Source organism: Pipistrellus kuhlii, unplaced genomic scaffold (assembly GCF_014108245.1).
Source record: "Pipistrellus kuhlii isolate mPipKuh1 unplaced genomic scaffold, mPipKuh1.p scaffold_m20_p_13, whole genome shotgun sequence".
Classification (NCBI taxonomy): domain Eukaryota; kingdom Metazoa; phylum Chordata; class Mammalia; order Chiroptera; family Vespertilionidae; genus Pipistrellus; species Pipistrellus kuhlii.
In genome coordinates, this window is record NW_023425438.1 from 29,854,054 (window position 1) to 29,872,062 (window position 18,009).

Genomic DNA, 18,009 nt, shown 5'->3' on the forward strand with positions numbered 1-18,009 from the left:
TGTGGGTATAGTCACCTTTGTGACAGAGTGATGGTGAATTAGCATATTCCCTCTTTATCAGATAGGATTCTCTCTCAAAACTGCAAATCCACCTTTCTGTTTTGTGATGCTGGGGCTGGAACTTTTACAAGTTACAATTTTCATTTCCAATTGGCTTCCTGTTAAGATCTTCCTCCAGTGCCTACACAGCACTAGAAAAGGACTGGAAGGTAGAAAGAGACCAAGGACTCTTTAGCTTGCTATATCTGAAAGCTACACTCAGTAGCAGCATTGATTCCAGCCAGGTGCCAACTTCTAAGAACCTATCTCATGGTACCACCCTCTTAAAGTACCAGGATTAGGAAGGCAGCATCCCTTCCCTAAAGTCCTAGACAACCCTCTTTCCTTTGTTTCTCCAGCCTCAGGGGAGAATGGATGTTTCCTGCAGTTATCATCATTGTCATCATCATTTTCTGGGTGTCCTCTGGGTTTCTTTGCTCTTTAACCCTTCAACATCTATTTGGTTACTTCTCTTTATTAAATATTAATTTCATGCACCAGGCCTCTAGTGTTTGTATAAAATCAGAGATCAGCCTAGCTGGCATGGCTCAGTGGTTGAGCATTGACCTGTAATTACATTGACCTGTGCACCAGTAGATCATGGGTTCGATTCCCAGTCAGGACACATTCCCAGGTTGTGAGCTTGATTCCCAGTGTGGGGATATGTACAAGGCTGCTGATCAATGACTCTCTCATCACTGACATTTCTCTCTCTCCCTCTCCCTTTCTTTATGAAATCAATTAAAATATATATATTTTTTTTCAGAGACAGGAAAAACAGAATAAAAGGGCTAAGTAAGATGATTCTGCAGTGGGAGAACTAAACATGTAATTTACATTTGATTTATCTAAAAACAAGTTTTACTCTTTTAGAGGAAATATAATAAATGCTGACAGAAACTCAACACACATGCATACAAATTTGGCAACTACTAACTCTAGGAATGAAAGAAATGGTATAAGTTTAACAATGTAACTACAGTATACTACCCAACTTAACAGTGAATAATATTTACATAGTCCCAGTAACAAATACACAGTATTAATTCAAAAACAATTGGAAAAGGCATGGCAAGAGTAAAAAAACATATAAAAAGCAGCTAATCATTTTATTCCCATCAAAGTCAATAGACCAATAGAACTTCTATAGGAGGAAGTCAACAGTTGAAAATATGTATCAAGAAATAACAATATGCCGAAACCAGTTTGGCTCAGTGGATAGAGTGTTGGCCTGTAGACTAAAGGGTCCCGGGTTCAATTCTGGTCAAGGGCATGTACCCTGGTTGCGGGCACATCCCCAATGGGGGGGGGAGGGGTGTGCAAGAGGCAGCTGATCGATGTTTCTAACTCTCTATCCCTCTCTCTTCCTCTCTGTAAAAAAATCAATAAAATATTTAAAAAAGAAAAAAAATAACAATATAATTGATCATTTAAACCAGTGGTTTTCAGCCTTTTTAATCTCATGGCACACATAAACTGCTAAAATTCTGTGGCACACCAAAAAACATAATATTTTTTGCCAATCTGACAAAAATTAGTTGTAATTTTGATTCATTCACACCGAAAGGCTATTGTGTCGTCTGTTCTCATTTTTTCTTTGACAATCTAAAAGAAAAGAGGCCAGTGCCCCTGACTAAATAGTCAGGTTTTAAAAATTCCTGCAGCAAACTGGTTGAAAATCACTGATGTAGACACAGTCCCATCCCATGGCTAGCACCTAAGAGTGCACTCCTAAGAGCAACATGAACGAGACAGCTACTGGGTAGGTACGGAAAGGTTCCCAACTCTAGGGACGTGGGAAAAAGCACACAAACTTGATACTTCAGCACCGCCTAAGGAAAGCAAATCAGTCTGTCAACTGAACCCAGCTTTGCGTGATCTAGAGAAGACATACAATCTTAAGAATTCCCTCCAAAGGTGTATAAGAAATGAGGAGCCGAAACCGGTTTGGCTCAGTGGACTGGAAGGTCCCGGGTTCAATTCCGGACAAGGGCATGTACCTTGGTTGCAGGCACAGCCCCGTAAGGGGTGTGCAGGAGGCAGCTGGTCAATGTTTCTCTCTCATTGACGTTTCTAGCTCTCTATCCCTCTCCCTTCTTCTCTGTAAAAAATCAATAAAATATATTTTTTAAAAAGAAAAGAAATGAGAACGAGGTAGATCCATAGGAAAGCCTGAAAAAGCCTCAATCCCTAACAAAGCTGACACAGGTGTATCTTTCATGAAGCCAGTCAGTAAGGTGACTGCTTATTCAGACGTTAAAAACAGCAACTCAAGACTGCAAGGGAGGAAAAACCAAGATGGCAACATAGGTAAGCAGCTAAACTGCTGCCTCGCACTACAATCTCAAAACTACAACTAAAAGACAGAAAAGACATTTTTCAGAACCACAGGAAAGCTGGCTAAGTAGAAATTCTACAACTAGAAAAAAGAAAAAAAAAAGCTCACGGAGAATCAGAGGAGCTGCAAAGGGCTGTGGTACTGAGACAGAGCACAGAGAGGAAGGGCAGATAAATACCTGAATGACTTTCTCTGGCGGGAGGAGGAAGGAAGCCCCCGACTGCACTGAATCCCAGTTCTGACTCCACTGAACCCCAATTCCAGCTGAAACCCCGTGGACCCAGGCTCATACGAGGGGAGTCTGGACTGTAAGGTAGAGAGAAAGGCACATGGAGACTCGGAGTCTTGGGGAAGCCATGGTGGGGAAAGGGTCTGGAGGCATGCGCAAGTGCGCACAGAGAAGACGTACTGCAGAGGTTGCTGTAGGCTTTCCCTACTGGGAGGGAGTCAGAAGCTCACTGAACTTCAGTTCCAGGTGACCCCTGGGAACCCATGCTCTTATGGGGGGAATCTGGACTGTCAGGCAGAAACTCTGGGGAACCACGGAAGGCAGAGGTCTGGAGGCACACACACAAGGGCAGGGCTGACAAGAAGCCAATGCCATAAGCCCTGCCCTGAGACTCGGACCATCCAAGCTGAGCAGAGACTTTTGCAATCCTGCGAGTCTGGTCCTATAAGGCTGTCCCCAGCAGAGAAGGTCTCCCAGCGTAGACACAACTTATCCTCACAGCCAATTGGCCTGGAGGTCAATTCCTCCCAGTGATACCAACAATAATCAAGACTTAACTACAACAAGGCTGTAAACACAGTCCACACAGAGGTGCACCAAAGGTGTCTGTCCACCTCAGGTAACTGGGAAGACCGACCCACTGGGCCATATATGACACCTACAACACAAAGCTATACTACCAACTAAGGGAAGCAGTGAAAATGTGGAGACAAACAGATCACAAACAAAAGAAATGGAGGAAAGCAAGCGACTGGATATAGAGTTCTAAACCACGGTTATAAGGTTTTTCAAGAATTTCCTAGAAAAGGCTGATAAATTTAGTGAGACCCTCAAAGATATGAAAAAGGACCAACTAGAAATTAAACATACACTGACTGAAATAAAAAATATTATACAGAGACCCAACAGCAGACTAAAGGAATGCAAGAATCAAGTCAAAGATTTAATATACAAAAAAGCAAAAAACACACTACCGGAAAAGAAAAAATAATCCAAAAAGTTGAAGATAATGTAAGGAGCCTCTGGGACAACTTCAAGTATACCAACATCAGAATTATGAGGGTGCCAAAATAGAGGGAACAAGATAATGAAAACTGCCGAAACCGGTTTGGCTTAGTGGTAGAGCGTCCGTCTGCGGACTGAAAGGTCCCAGGTTCGATTCCGGTCAGGGGCATGTACCTAGGTTGTGGGCACATCCCTAGTAGGGGATGTGCAAGAGGCAACTGATAGATGACTCTCTCTCTCATCGATGTTTCTAACTATCTCCTCTCTCTTCCATTCTGTAAAAAATCAATAAAATATATATTTTTAAAATAAATAAATAAAAAATAAAATGTCAAGAGCAGAAGACAAAGAGAGAATATTAAAAGCAGCAAGAGAAAAACAGTTACCTACAAGGGAGCACTCATATGACTGTCAACTGATTTCTCAACAGAAACTATGCAGGCCAGATGGGAGTGGCAAGAAATATTCAAAGTGATGAATACCAAGAACCTACAATCAAGAGTACTCTACCCAGCAAAGTTATCATTCAGAATTGAAGGGCAAATAAAAAGCTTCATAGATAAGAAAAAGCTAAAGGAGTTCATTACCACCAAACCAGTATTATATGAAATGCTAAAAGGTATTCTTTAGGAAGAGGAAGAAGAAAAGGTAAAGATAAAAATTATGAACAACAAAAACTTATCTATCAACAAGTGAATCTAAATATAAAATGAATAAAAACCTGATGAACAGAATACTCTGATGAATTTAATAGAATCTGGCACATAGAAAGGGAGTGGATTGACAATCCTCATGGGAAAAAGGGTGTGGGGGTGCGGGAAGAGACTGGATAAAAATCATAAATCTATGGATGAGGACAGTGGGGTGGAGGGTAAAACCAGATGGTGGGGTGGGGACCACATAGAGGAGAGCTATGGGAGGAAAAAAGAGGAACAACTGTAATAATCAGAACAATAAAGATAGATACACACACACACACATACACACACACACACACAAGAATTAACTGATGACATGCTAAAATCCTCAACAAAATGTTAGCAAATCAGATACAGCAATATATTAAAAAGATCATATACCATGACCAAGTGGGATTTATTTTAAGGATGCAAGGCTGGTACAATACTGACAAATCAATAAGTGATACATCACATAAACAAATTGAAAGACAAAAATAACATGATCCTATCAATAGGCACAGAAAAATCATTCAACAAATTCCAATCCCCATTTTTGATAAAAACTCTCAGCAAAGTGAGAATAGAGGGAGTATATCTCAACATGATAAAGGCCATACATGGCAAATCTACAGCCAACATCATATTCAATGGGCAAAAACTAAAACCATTTCCTCTAAGAAGAGGAACAAGATAGGGATATCTGCTTTCACCCCTCTTATTCAACACTAGAGCCCCCCCCAAATTCATGCATGTGGGGGGGTTGTTTCCTCAGCCCTGCCTGTACCCTCTCCAATCTGGGACCACTGGCTCCTAACTGCTCACCTGCCTGCCAGCCTTATACCTTTAACTGCACCCCTAACTACCTCTGCCTGCTGGCTTGGTCACCCCCAATCACCCTCCCCTGCCAGCCTGGTTGCCCCTAACCACCCTCCCCTGCCGGCCTGGTCGCCCCAACTGTCCTCTTCTGCAGACATGGTCACCCCTAACTGCCCTCCAATGCCAGCCTGTCTCCCCTAACTGCCTCTGCCCCAGCCTCCGCCACCGTGGCTTTATCTGGAAGGATGTCCAGAAAACATCTGGTCTAATTAGCATATTACCCTTTTATTAATATAGGTTATTAGTAAAGATAGTACTAGAAGTCCTAGCCACAGCAATCAAAGACTTCACCAAAAAAACTACTAGATTTAATAAATTAATTTGGCAATGTAGCAGGATACCAAATTAACACTGAAAAATCAATGGCTTTTTTATACACCAATAGTGAATTCTCAGCAAGAGTAATTAAACAAGCAATCCCATTTACCACTGCAACAAAAAAGATACTTAGGGCCGGGACCGGTTTAGCTCAATGGATAGAGCGTCGGCTTGGGGACTGAAGGGACCCAGGTTCGATTCCGGTCAAGGGTATGTACCTTGGTTGCGGGCATATCCCCAGTAGGGGGAGTGCAAGAGGCAACTGATCGATGACTCTCTCTCATCGATGTTTCTAACTCTCTATCTCTATCCCTTCCTCTCTATACAAAATCAATTAAAAAAAAAAAAAAAAAAAAGATACTTAGGAATAAATTTAACCACAGAGGCAAAAGACCTGTACTTGGAAAACTACAGGATGTTGAGAAAAGAGACTGAAGACGATATAAACAAGTGGAAGAATATACCGTGTTCATGGATTGGTAGAATCAACATTAAAATGTCCATACTACCCAAGGCAATTTACAGATTCAATGCAATCCCTATTAAAATAACAGCAGCATATTTCACAGAGCTAGAAAAAATTCTCCAAAAATTTATATGGAATCAAACAAGACCCCAGGATCAAAAAACTATGGTACATCTACACAATGGAATACTATGCTGCCATAAAAAAAGGAAATCTTATCATCTGTAGCAACATGGATGGAATTGGAGAACATTATGTTGAGTGAAATAAGCCAGTCAATGAAAGAAAAACACCACATAGCCGAAGCCGGTTTGGCTCAATGGAAGAGCGTCAGCCTGGGGACTGAAGGGTCCTGGGTTCGAATCCGGTCAGGGGCATGTACCTTGGTTGCGGGCATATCCCCGGTGGGGGGTGTGCAAGAGGCAGCTGATCGATGACTCTCTCTCATCGATGTTTCTAACTCTCTATCTCTCTCCCTTCCTCTCTGTACAAAATCAATAAAATATATTCTTAAAAAAAAAACAAAAAAAATACACACCACATAATCTCACTCATTTATGGATAATAAGGAACATTATAAACCGATGAACAAAAAGAAAGATACAGAGACAGTAAAGCAACAAACAGACTGTCAAATCACAATGGGAAGGGTAGGGAAATATGAAGGAGATAAGAGATCAACCAAAGGACTGGTATGCATGCATATAAGCCTAACCAATAGACGCAAAATTCTGGGAAGGGAGGGCATGTATGGGAATGGGGGGTGGGAAGGTTGGTAACATATGTACACATATAATATCTTAATAAAAAAAATATGAAGAGCCGAAACCGGTTTGGCTCAATGGATAGAGCGTCGGCTCGGGGACTGAAGGGACCCAGGTTCGATTCCGGTCAAGGGCATGTACCTTGGTTGCGGGCATATCCCCAGTAGGGGGTGTGCAAGAGGCAGCTGATTGATGACTCTCTCTCATCGATGTTTCTAACTCTCTATCTCTCTCCTTTCCTTTCTGTACAAAATCAATAAAATATATTAAAAATATATATATATGAAGAGGATCCAAGATGGCTGCTCGGGTAGACACCTAACCGCAGCAGCTCACAACAATTTCAATGGAATACAACTAAAATGTAGAGTGGACATTACCCAGACCTACAGGTAGTCGACTGACTGAAAACTCTACAATAGGAAGGTGGGAGAAAACCAGAAGGAAAATCAGAGGAGCTGAAAAAAAAGCCGAAGCGGGAGAGAGAAAGAAAGCTCCAGACTGGAGGATCGCGACGAGGAGCAGGAGCCCCCTCTGGACACAGGCCAGCCGGGCGCCAGCAAGGAGCTGGGCGACGGGGCCCCCAGGGGGGGGGTGTGCCCCTGAGCCGTCGACCGCTGAGCGCAGGCAAAGGAGCCAAGGACCGGGGATGCTTCCTGGGCAGCGCCAACCCCGGCGACAGGCTGAAGCAGCGCAGAAGCCCGCGGAGAACAAAGGGGTCCCACAGGCCAACCTGCTGAGATTCCAGGACAGGGAGGAAGAAACCATAGAAGTTCACAATGTGAAGAAATCAAGTGAGAGCAAATGATAGTAAAATTACTTAAGAAAGAATGCAAAGAATATCTTGAAAAATCAAAGACTAAGTCAGAACTCAACTCACCAGCCAACATTGCAACATAAATGCGTTTTTTAAAGAGGAAGGGAGGGAAGGAGGGAAGGAGGGAAGGAGGGAAGGAGGGAAGGAGGGAAGGAGGGAAGGAGGGAAGGAGGGAAGGAGGGAAGGAGGGAAGGAGGGAAGGAGGGAAGGAAGGAAGGAAGGAAGGAAGGAAGGAAGGAAGGAAGGAAGGAAGGAAGAGGGACAGAATGTTGGAACAGCGGCGACCAGGCCTAGAGTGGCCAGGCACAAGGCAGTGGCAGCCGGGCCCGGAGCAGCAGTGGCCAGGCCCCAGAGCAGCAGCAGCCAGAACCAGAGCATCAACGGCCAGCACTGGAGCAGCCAGACCTGGGGCAGTGGCAGCCAGGCCTGAGGCAGAGGCAGCCAAGCCCAGGGTGGCCAGTCCAGGAACACCCAGACCCGGAGTGGCCGGCCCGGAGAAGCCAGGCCCAGAGCAGCCGGGTTGGGAGCAGCCAGGCCCAGAACAGCAGAAGCCAAGCCCAAAGCATCCAGCCCGGGTGCGGCCAGGCTCGGAGCAGCCGGGCCCGGGGCAACCGGGCCCAGAGCAGCCGGGTCTGGTGCGGCCAGGCCCGGAACAGCGACTGCCAGGCTGGGAGCGGCCAGGCCCGGAGCAGCCGAGTCTGGTGCAGCCAGGCCCGGAGCAGTGGCTGCCAGGCTGGGAGCGGCCAGGCTCGGAGCAGCGGCTGCCGGGCTGGGAGCGGCCAGGCCCGAAGCGGCCGGGCCGGGTGTGGCCAGGCCTGTAGCAACAACAGTCAAGTCCAGAGCAACTAGGTCGGGAGCGGCAGTGACCAGACCCGGAGCAGTGACTGCCAGGCTGGGAGCGGCCAGGCCCGGAGCAGCCAGGTCTGGTGCGGCCAGGTCTGGTGCGGCCAGGCCCGGAGCAGCGGCTGTCAGGCTGGGAGCAGCCAGGCCCGGAGCGGCCGGGCCCGGAGCAATTGGGCCCAGAGCAGCCGAGTTGGGTGTGGCCAGGCCTGTAGCAGCAACAGCCAAGTCCAGAGCAACTGGGTCGGGAGCGGCAGTGACCAGACACGGAGCAGCTGGTTGTGTAACGAACCAGAGCAACAGAGGCCAGGCCCGGAGCAGCCTGGCCTAAAACAGCTCGCTCCTCACCTGCCCCTGCCCCACGGCTGCCTCTCAGACATGGCTGGAAATTTTTGCGGGAACTTGAGGGTCTGCTGAATCAAGTGATGAAGGCTTATATCTGGATGTGTTGAGTTAGTATAGTGCTGGGTTGTTGATCTGTGAGTGCCTTGGGTGGGGCCTGGATGAGGCTGGTTATCCTATTTGGAAATGTCTTTTGTGTGAAGTTTATCATTGGGCATGTGGAGGTATTATTGATATGAGAAAATGCTAAGTAACAGATTTGCTATCTGAAAAGGGATTTACTTATCATCGGGGAAAGGGAGGGAGGAAGAGACTGAACATAAACTGTGCACCAATGGATGAGGATGAGGGGGCAGAGGGTGGGGTGGGAACCTGGTGGAGGGGGGAAGAAACGAGGAACCTTTGTAATAATATGAACAATAAAGATTGATTAAAAAAAAAAAAATGAAGAAAAAAAAAAAAAGACCCCAAATAGCTGCAGCAACCTTGGGGGGGGGGGGGGGAAACAATGTTGGAGGAATCAAAATACCAGATTTCAAGTTATACTACAAAGCCACTGTAATCAAAACAACCTGTATTGGCACAAGAATAGGCATATAGAGCTATGGAACAGAACAGAGACCCCAGAAATTGTCCCAAGCCATTATGTTCAATTAATATTTGACAAAGGAGCAAGAGCATACAATAGAGTCAAGACGGTCTCTTCAATAAATTGTGTTATAAAATGGGACAGATACATGCAAAAAATTAAACTTGACCACCAACTTATACCAAAGAATAAACTCAACATGAATAAAAGACTTAAATGTAACTCATGAAACCATAAAAATACTAGAACCATGAGGAAGCAAAATCTCAGACATCTCTTATAGCAATATGTGTACAGATACATCTCCTAGAACAAAGGAAACTATTTTTTAAGGAAAAAAAATAAACAAATGGGATTATATAAATAAAGAACTTCTGCACAGCAAAAGAAACCATCAATAAAACAAAAGGGAGCCCACTGTAGGGGAGAACGTATTTGGCAATGGTATATCTAATAAAGGGTAAATATAAAAAATATAGAAGGAGCCAAAACCAGTTTGGCTCAGTGGATAGAGGTCCCAGGTGTGCAAGATCCCGATGATTCTCTCTCATCGATGTTTCCAACTCTCTATTTCTCTAACTCTCCCTTCATCTCTATAAAAAATCAATAAAATATATATGTGGAATTCATACAACTTAACAAAAAGACAAACAATCCAATTAAAAAATGGGCAGCCCTAGCTGGCTTGGCTCAGTGGACAGAGTGTTGCCCTGTGGAATGAGGAGTCCCGAGTTTGATTCTGATCAAGGGCATATGCCTGGCTTGTGGGACATCCCCCATGTGGGGCATGCAGGAGGCAGCGGATCAATGGTTCTCTCACATCAATGAAGTTTCTCTCTCCCTCCCTCTCCTCTGAGTAAAGGACCTAAATAGACACTTCTCCAAAGTGAACATACAGATGGCCAAAAGACATATGAAAAAAATGTTCAGTCACTGTTCATCAGAAACATGCAAATTAAAGCAACAATGTGGTATCACCTCACACCTGCCCAAATGCTACTATCAACGAATGGTTAAGTGCTACTGAGGATGTGGAGAAAAGGGAATCCTAGTACACTGCTGGTGGGATTGCAGACTGGAACAGCCATTATGAAAAACAGTATGACCCAAAGTGGTTTGGCTCAGTAGATAGAGTGTCCGCCTGTGGAGGGTCCCAGGTTCGATTCCAGTCAAGGGCACGTACCTCAGTTGCAGGCACATCCCCAGAAGGAAGTGTGCAGGAAGCAGCTGACCAATGTTTCTCTCTCATTGATATTTCTGACTATCCCTCTCCCTTCTTCTCTGTAAAAAATCAATTTTAAAAAAAAATAAAAAAATAAAAATAAATAAAAAAATATATATATATATATATGTGTGTGTGTGTGTGTGTGTGTGTGTGTGTATATATATATATATATATATATATATATATATATATATGGCCAAAACCAGTTTGGCTCAGTGGATAGAGCCTGCGGACTGAAGGGTCCCAGGTTCGATTCCAGTCAAGGGCATGTACCTTGGTTTCAGGCACATCCCCAGTGGGGGGTGTGCAGGAGGCAACTGATCGATGATTCTCTCTCATCGAAGTTTCTAACTCTCTATCTCTCTCTCTTCCTCTCTGTAAAAAATAACAATTTATATATATATATATATATATATATATATATATATATATATTTTTTTTTTTTTTAAACAGTATGGCGTTTCCTCAAAAAACTAAGTATGAAACTGCCATTTGATCCAATGATTCCACCAATCAGAAAGAATGTATGCACCCCTATGTTCATAACAGCACAATTTACAATAGCTATCTGGAAACAGCCCAAGTGCCCATCAGTAGATGAGTGAATAAAAAAGCTGTGGCACATTTTTACCATGGAATACTATACAGCAGTAAAAAAAAAAAAAAAAAAAAAAAAAAGAAGAAGAATATCTTGTACTTTGAGACAGCATAGCGGAACCTGGAGAATTACCATGCTAAGTTAAATAAGTCAGTCAGAGAAAGACCAGTATCAAATGATCACACTCATTTGTGGAATCTAAGTAACAAAATAAACTAATAAACTGAGTGGATCCAGAAACAAACGCATAGAACAGAGTACGAAATCTCTGAGGGAAGATGGGTGAGTAGGAAGTAATCATCCAAGAGCCTTGTATGCATATATGCGTGGCACATGGTACAGACAATGCCCCCCTCCCCCACACCCCTTCCCCGAACAGGGAAGACTGAAGGACAATGGTAGAAAAAAAGAGGACATAGGTAATACTTTCAACAATAAAGAATTTTCTTTAAAAAAGGGGAAAAAATAAAATTAAAATAATCAACTAATGCCCTAGCCAGTGGTCGCCAAACTGGCTCACGAATCACATGCAGCTCTTTAGCCCCTTGAGTGCGGCTCTTCCACAAAATACCATGGCCTAAGCGAGTCTACTTTGAAGAAGTGGCATTAGAAGAAGTTTAAGTTTAAAAAATTTGGCTCTCAAAAGAAATTTCAATTGCACTGTTGATATTTGGCTCTGTTGACAAATGAGTTTGCTGACCACTGCCCTAGCCAGTTTGGTTCCATGGATCTTAGAGCATGGGCCTAAGGAATGAAGGGTCCCAGGTTATGTTTCTATCTCTCTCTCTCCTTTCCTCTCTGAAATCAATAAAAATATTTTTTAAAGAGTAATCAACTAATGTATGCAGAAATAAGTGGAACAAATCTGTCTCACCCCTCCACCCCTCTAAAAAACAATTTAAAAGGACTATAAGCGTCGAAATCGGTTTGTCTCAGGCAGGGGTCTTCAAACTACAGCCCGCGGGCCACATGCAGCCCGCAGAGGAGTCTGATCCGGCCCGCCAGGTTTTTTGGGCAGTGAGCGCAGCCGAGGTGTTACAGTAGGAATTAGTAGTTCATATAGTCCGGCCCTCCAGCTCCCTGAGGGACCGTGATCTGGCCCCCACTTTAAAAAGTTTGAGGACGCCTGGAGAGCGTCTGTCTGCGGAATGAAAGGTCCCAGGTTCAATTCCAGTCAAGGGCATGTACACCTTGGTTGCAGGCACATCCCCAGTAGGGGGTGTGCAAGAGGCAGCTGATTGATGATTCTCTCTCATCGATGTTTTCAGAAATTTAAAAAATAAATGAAATAAATCACTATTGATAATAGGTTCATGGATATTTACTTTCTTATCTAGGCAATCTTATACCACAGCTTTTCATTAACTAAAATGTTTACTAAGCACTACTCTCTACAAGGCACTGTATCAGGACTGGGGAAAGAATAAAACATGGGCCAAAACCAGTTTGGTTCAGTGGATAGAGCGTCGGCCTGCGGACTGAAAGGTCCCAGGTTCGATTCTGGTCAAGGGCATGTACCTTGGTGCAGGCACATCCCCAGTAGGGAGTGTGCAAGAGGCAGCTGATCAATGATTCTCTCTCATCGATGTTTCTAACTCTCTGTCCCTCTCTCTTCCTCTCTGTGAAAAATTAATAAAATATATTTTTTTTAAAAAGGCTTCTGACTTTAAGGAGTTCACCATTCAGCAAGAGACTTTTTTTTTTTTAAATAAAAAGATGAGCTATTACACAGTATATATTCTAACTAAAGCGTATAAGTCATTTTAAGAGCAGTCCAAAAAGATTTAAGAAGGCCTCACAAAAAAAGTGAAATGACTTTGGGCCAAACTGTGCTACAATATATATGCCAGGATAAAAAGTTAGGACTTTAATCTCCAGGCAATAAAGAGCTATGGTGGTTTAAGCAAGCAATATGATAACCATATATTATATTTTAGATAGGCAACAATGGAGAAGCTGCACAATATAAAACACTTCTTAAACCAGTAATTAGAAATGCCAAAATGAAAAAGCAAACAAAAAAGCTGGGGGAAAAGGTACAAGCTGAATATGACCAAGGGCTGATATACTTAATAACTGAACAGCTCTTCTAAGTTAATACAAAACATTAAAAGTTAAAAAGGTGCATTTATACCATTCAATAAATGCAAATAGCCAATAAAAATGTGTTTAAACTTACTAGCCAAAACAACACTTTTTTAAGGATAATATTCTGTACAAGTGAGAGTACCCAAGTTGCGAAGACACTGCTGAAAGAATGGAAATCAGTATATCCTTTCTAGAAATTGGATAATATAAACAAATTGTTTATATTTCTGGCACAGTAATCACTTCTAGGAATTTATCTTAACGAACCAGTGAAGTATTAAAATATTTACATGGAAGGATGATCATTTGCAGGATTACGTGTATGTGTGTTATTAATCCATACCGGAGGATAGTTTTTCCATTAAGGGTTTTTTTGTTGTTGTTGTTTTGTTTTGTTTTTGGGTACAGCAAAGGTGAAGATTTATTGAAGAACAAGTACAGACTCCCACATGGGGAGAGGGAAAGAGTCCTACAGAATGGACTCCCTCGTAGGGAGGGGGAAAAGGTTCCCCTCCATTAAGTTTTAAAGAAGGTGGAAGGAAGGGAGATTGAGGGAGGACAAGGGAAGGGAAGAGAGAGGGAGAGATGAAGAAACATCAATGTGAAAGAGACACATTGACTGGTTGACTACCCCATGCACCCTGACAGGGCCAGTGATCGAACCAGCAACCCAGGTACTTGCCCTTGACCAGGAATTGAACCCAAGACCCTTCAATTCAAGGTTTGATAGAGCACCACCAATCAAGGCTGCAGCATTATTTATAATATGGGAGAATTGGAAACATACAATAATAGGTAAATACTAAATTGTATACAAAATGGAAATATTATATAGACAAAGGTGTTTTCCAAAAGTTAAAGGAGATGGTCAAACACGTTAGGTTAAACAAGCTATATATTAAACTCATATGGTATAACTAATTATCAATTTTTAAAATGAAAATGTGTACCACAAAGATGGAAAAACATTTTAAAGCATTAACAGGAGTCATCACTGGGTGGTAAGATTGTCTCATATAAATTTGAAGAATTTTCAGAATGTCTACAATAAGAATTTGCAATCTTTTATAATTAAAAAGAAAAACAAAAGTGTAAAAGAAAGATAGCCCAGCCCCTTTGGCTACAGTCTATCTACCTTTATCAAGTCATTATTGAAAAGTTTCTGGCCGCCGAAACCGGTTTGGCTCAGTGGTAGAGCATCGGTCTGCGGACTGAAAGGTCCCAGGTTCAATTCCGGTCAAGGGCATGTACATCGGTTGCAGGCACATCCCCGGTAGGGGGTACGCAAGAGACAGCTGGTCAATGTTTCTCTCTCATCGACGTTTCTAGCTCTCTATCTGTCTTCCTTCCACTCTGTAAGAAATCAATAATATATATATATATATATATATATATATATATATATATATATATATATATATAATTTTTTTTTTAAAGAAAGAAAAGTTTCTGGCCTTCTCTTTCTGTAAATTTAAAAATTCTCAATAAACATAGGAAATACTAGTAGATATACACTCTCATTACTAAACATATAACATTAACATTTCATGAATACAATGCTAAAGCGTCATCAATAGCTGTCATTGCCGAAACCGGTTTGGCTCAGCAGATAGAGCGTCGGCCTGTGGACTGAAAGGTTCCAGGTTCGATTCCGGTCAAGGGCATGTAACTTGGTTGCGAGCACACCCCCAGTAGGGGTTGTGCAAGAGGTAGCTGATCAATGTTTCTAACTCTCTATCCCTCTCTCTTCCTCTCTGTAAAAAATCAATAAAATATATATTTTTAAAAATAGCTATCGTTGACTATGCAGAAAGCCTTCATAACTCTGTAGTTCTATGGTTTATAAATTACTTTATACAAATATTTGAATTAAAATTGTGAATACTATTATTTTTGAAAAACTATTTCAAGTATTAACTGGTTTAAGAGGATATATATGTAGCAAGATTAATTTACCAAATATAAATACACAATTTGGGACTTCATTTTGTCATGAAATAAAATTTCCAATTTTAGATATCAGTTCAAATAATTAAAATCTACCAAAAAATATTGTTACTAATGATTTGACTATGTAGTGCCTGTGTACTTATCTAAAAAACTAGAACTATAAAGATTTTTTGTTTTTCTCACCTGAGGACATGTGTTTTTTTATTGATTTTAGAGAGAAGAGAAAGAAAAAAATCGATTTGAGAGAAACATCAATTGTCTGCCTCGAGGTTCAAACTACAATCTGGATATGGGCCCCAACTGGGGATGGAACCTGCAACCCTTTGGTGTGAGGGAGGAAACTCCAAACAAGCCACACCAGCCAGGTGAAATGTATAGTTTTTTAAAGGGATCATTGCTGACAAACTGTAAATTCCCATTCAGCTATATTTATCACCGTAAATTTCTACTACAATTAGCATGGATTTATACCTGAATTTGTTAGAATACATAAAAATATAGTAATTACTTATTTTGCTCATATAATGTCCTCCAATTGAATAGGTGATCAAGTTTATATAGTATAGCATAACCTTACCAGGTGTACCAGTTAGTAAAGCAGATTTTGTAATCAAAGAAAACAGGATAATTTCAAGAGAAACATCAAAAGTGCTTTATTCAGGAGAGAATCCAAGATGGCTGCACAGGTAAACACCTAGCCGCAGCCGCACACAACAATTTCAATGAAATACAACTAAAATATAAAATGGACATTACCCAGAACTACAGGAAAGACGACTGACTGGAAATTCTACAACAAGAAGCAAGGAGAAAACCAGAAGGAACAACAAGAAGCAAGGAGAAAACCAGAAGGAAGAGCGGAGGAGCTGTAAAAGCCTAAGAGTCCTAAAAACAGAATGGAAGATCGCAAGAATCAAGTCAAAGATTTGGAACATAAAGAGCCAGAAGACATTCCTCCACAGACGCAAGAAGGCCAGAGAATCCAGAAAATTGAAGATAATGTTAGAAACCTCTGGGACAACTTCAAGCAAACCAACATCAGAATTATGGGGGTCCCAGAAGATGAGAGAGAGCAAGATATCAAAAACATAGTGAAAGAAATAGTGACAGAAAACTTTCCCCACCTGGTGAAAGAATTAGACTTACAAGTCCAGGAAGCGCACAGAACTCCAAACAAAAGGAATCCAAAGAGGACCACACCAAGACAAATCATAATTAAAATTCCAAGAGCAAAAGACAAAGAGAGAATATTAAAAGCAGCAAGAGCAAAGCAGGTAGTTACCTATAAAGGAGCACCTATATGATTGTCAGCTGATTTCTCAACAGAAACCATGCAGGCCAGATGGGAATGGCAAGAAATATTCAAGATGATGAATAGTAAGAACCTACAGCCAAAAATAATCTACCCGCAAAGCTATCACTCAGAATCGAAGGCCAGATAAAGAGCTTCACTAATAAAAAAAAGCTAAAGAAGTTCATCACCACCAAACCAGAATTATATGAATTGCTGAAGGGGGTTCTTTCGGAAGAGAAAGTAAGTGAAGATAAAAATTATGAACAACAAATACGTAACTATCAACAAGTGAATCTAAAAACCAAGGAAAATTTTTTAAAAATCTGATGAACAATATTAATTGTTGAATATAATAGAATCAGAGGTATGGAAGGGGAGTGAACTGACGATTCTTGGGGAAAAGGGGAGAGGGGGATGTGGGAAGAGATTGAACATAAACTGCACCTATGGATGAGGACAATGGGGGCTGGGAAAGGGCAGAGGGTGGGGTGCGAACCTGGTGGAGGAGAGCAATTTTGGGGGGGGGGAGGGGAGGAACATCTGTCATAATATGAATAAAAAAAATTTTTTTTCAAGTGCTTTATTCAGCCGAAACCGGTTTTGCTCAGTGGATAGAGCATTGGCCTGAGGACTGAAGGGTCCTAGGTTTGATTCCGGTCAAGGGCATGTACCTTGATTGCAGGCACTATATATATATATATATATATATATATATATATATATATATATATATATATATATATATATATATATAATTTCCCCCCCCCCCCCAAGTGCTTTGTTCAAAGTACTGTCCATCACTGGCTACACATTTTCCCTATCTTTCAGGTAATTTGTGGATACTGTCCCAATAGAACTTTTCCTGTTTTGAGGCAAACCATTCAGAGACCCTATTTTCCACTTCTTTGTACGTTTTGAAGTGCTGCTCAGAAAGTGCATGTGCCATCGATCAGAACAAGTGGTAATCTGAAGGAGCAAGGTCTAGTGAATACAGAGGATGGGTTAGTACTTCCCAGGCAAGATCTTGTAACGTGTCTTTAACTGGTTTGAAGTGTGTGATGGTACGTCATCATGAAGCAAAATTACTTTGCCATGTCTTCTGGCACATTCTGGTGGTTTCACAATGAAAAAGGTGGTTCAAGTTGATTATTTGTTGTAGGTAGTGATCAGTATTAACGGTTTCACCTGGTTTTAGAAGCTCATAATACACCACACCTTCCTGATCCCACCAAATGCAGAGCATTGTCTTCTTTCCGAAGTGATCAACGATGTTGATCAACCCATGATTTTGTGCATTTGGGATTCTCAAAATAAATCCACTTTTCATCGCCAGTCACAATTTAATGCTAAAAAGGCTTTCTTTGTGCCATTAAAGTAACATTTTACTGATGACTTTTTGGTTTTCCATTTGTCTTTTGTTCAGTTTATGTAGCACCCATTTTCCTTCCTTTAAAGTCTTTCCCATTGCTTGTAAACGATTGGAAATTGTTTGCTGAGCAACATTTAATCTTTCTGTATGTTTTTGAGTTTGACATGCATCTTCATCCAATA

General features: G+C 41.7%; 1 protein-coding gene across 10 annotated transcripts in view; it reads right to left on the bottom strand.

Moving 5' to 3' along the window:
• The window catches only part of USP34 (ubiquitin specific peptidase 34), a 186,512-nt gene that overhangs the window by 163,952 nt on the left and 4,551 nt on the right, over positions 1–18,009 (bottom strand). Inside the window, exon 1 of one of the 10 annotated variants that reach the window (XM_036435432.2) lies at positions 129–159. The exons of the other annotated variants lie outside the window; for them this stretch is intronic. Coding sequence (XP_036291325.1) covers positions 129–144 — 16 coding nt within the window. The 5' untranslated portion in view covers positions 145–159. Of the gene's footprint in view, positions 1–128; positions 160–18,009 lie in introns of those variants that run through there. 10 annotated transcript variants of the gene reach the window in all.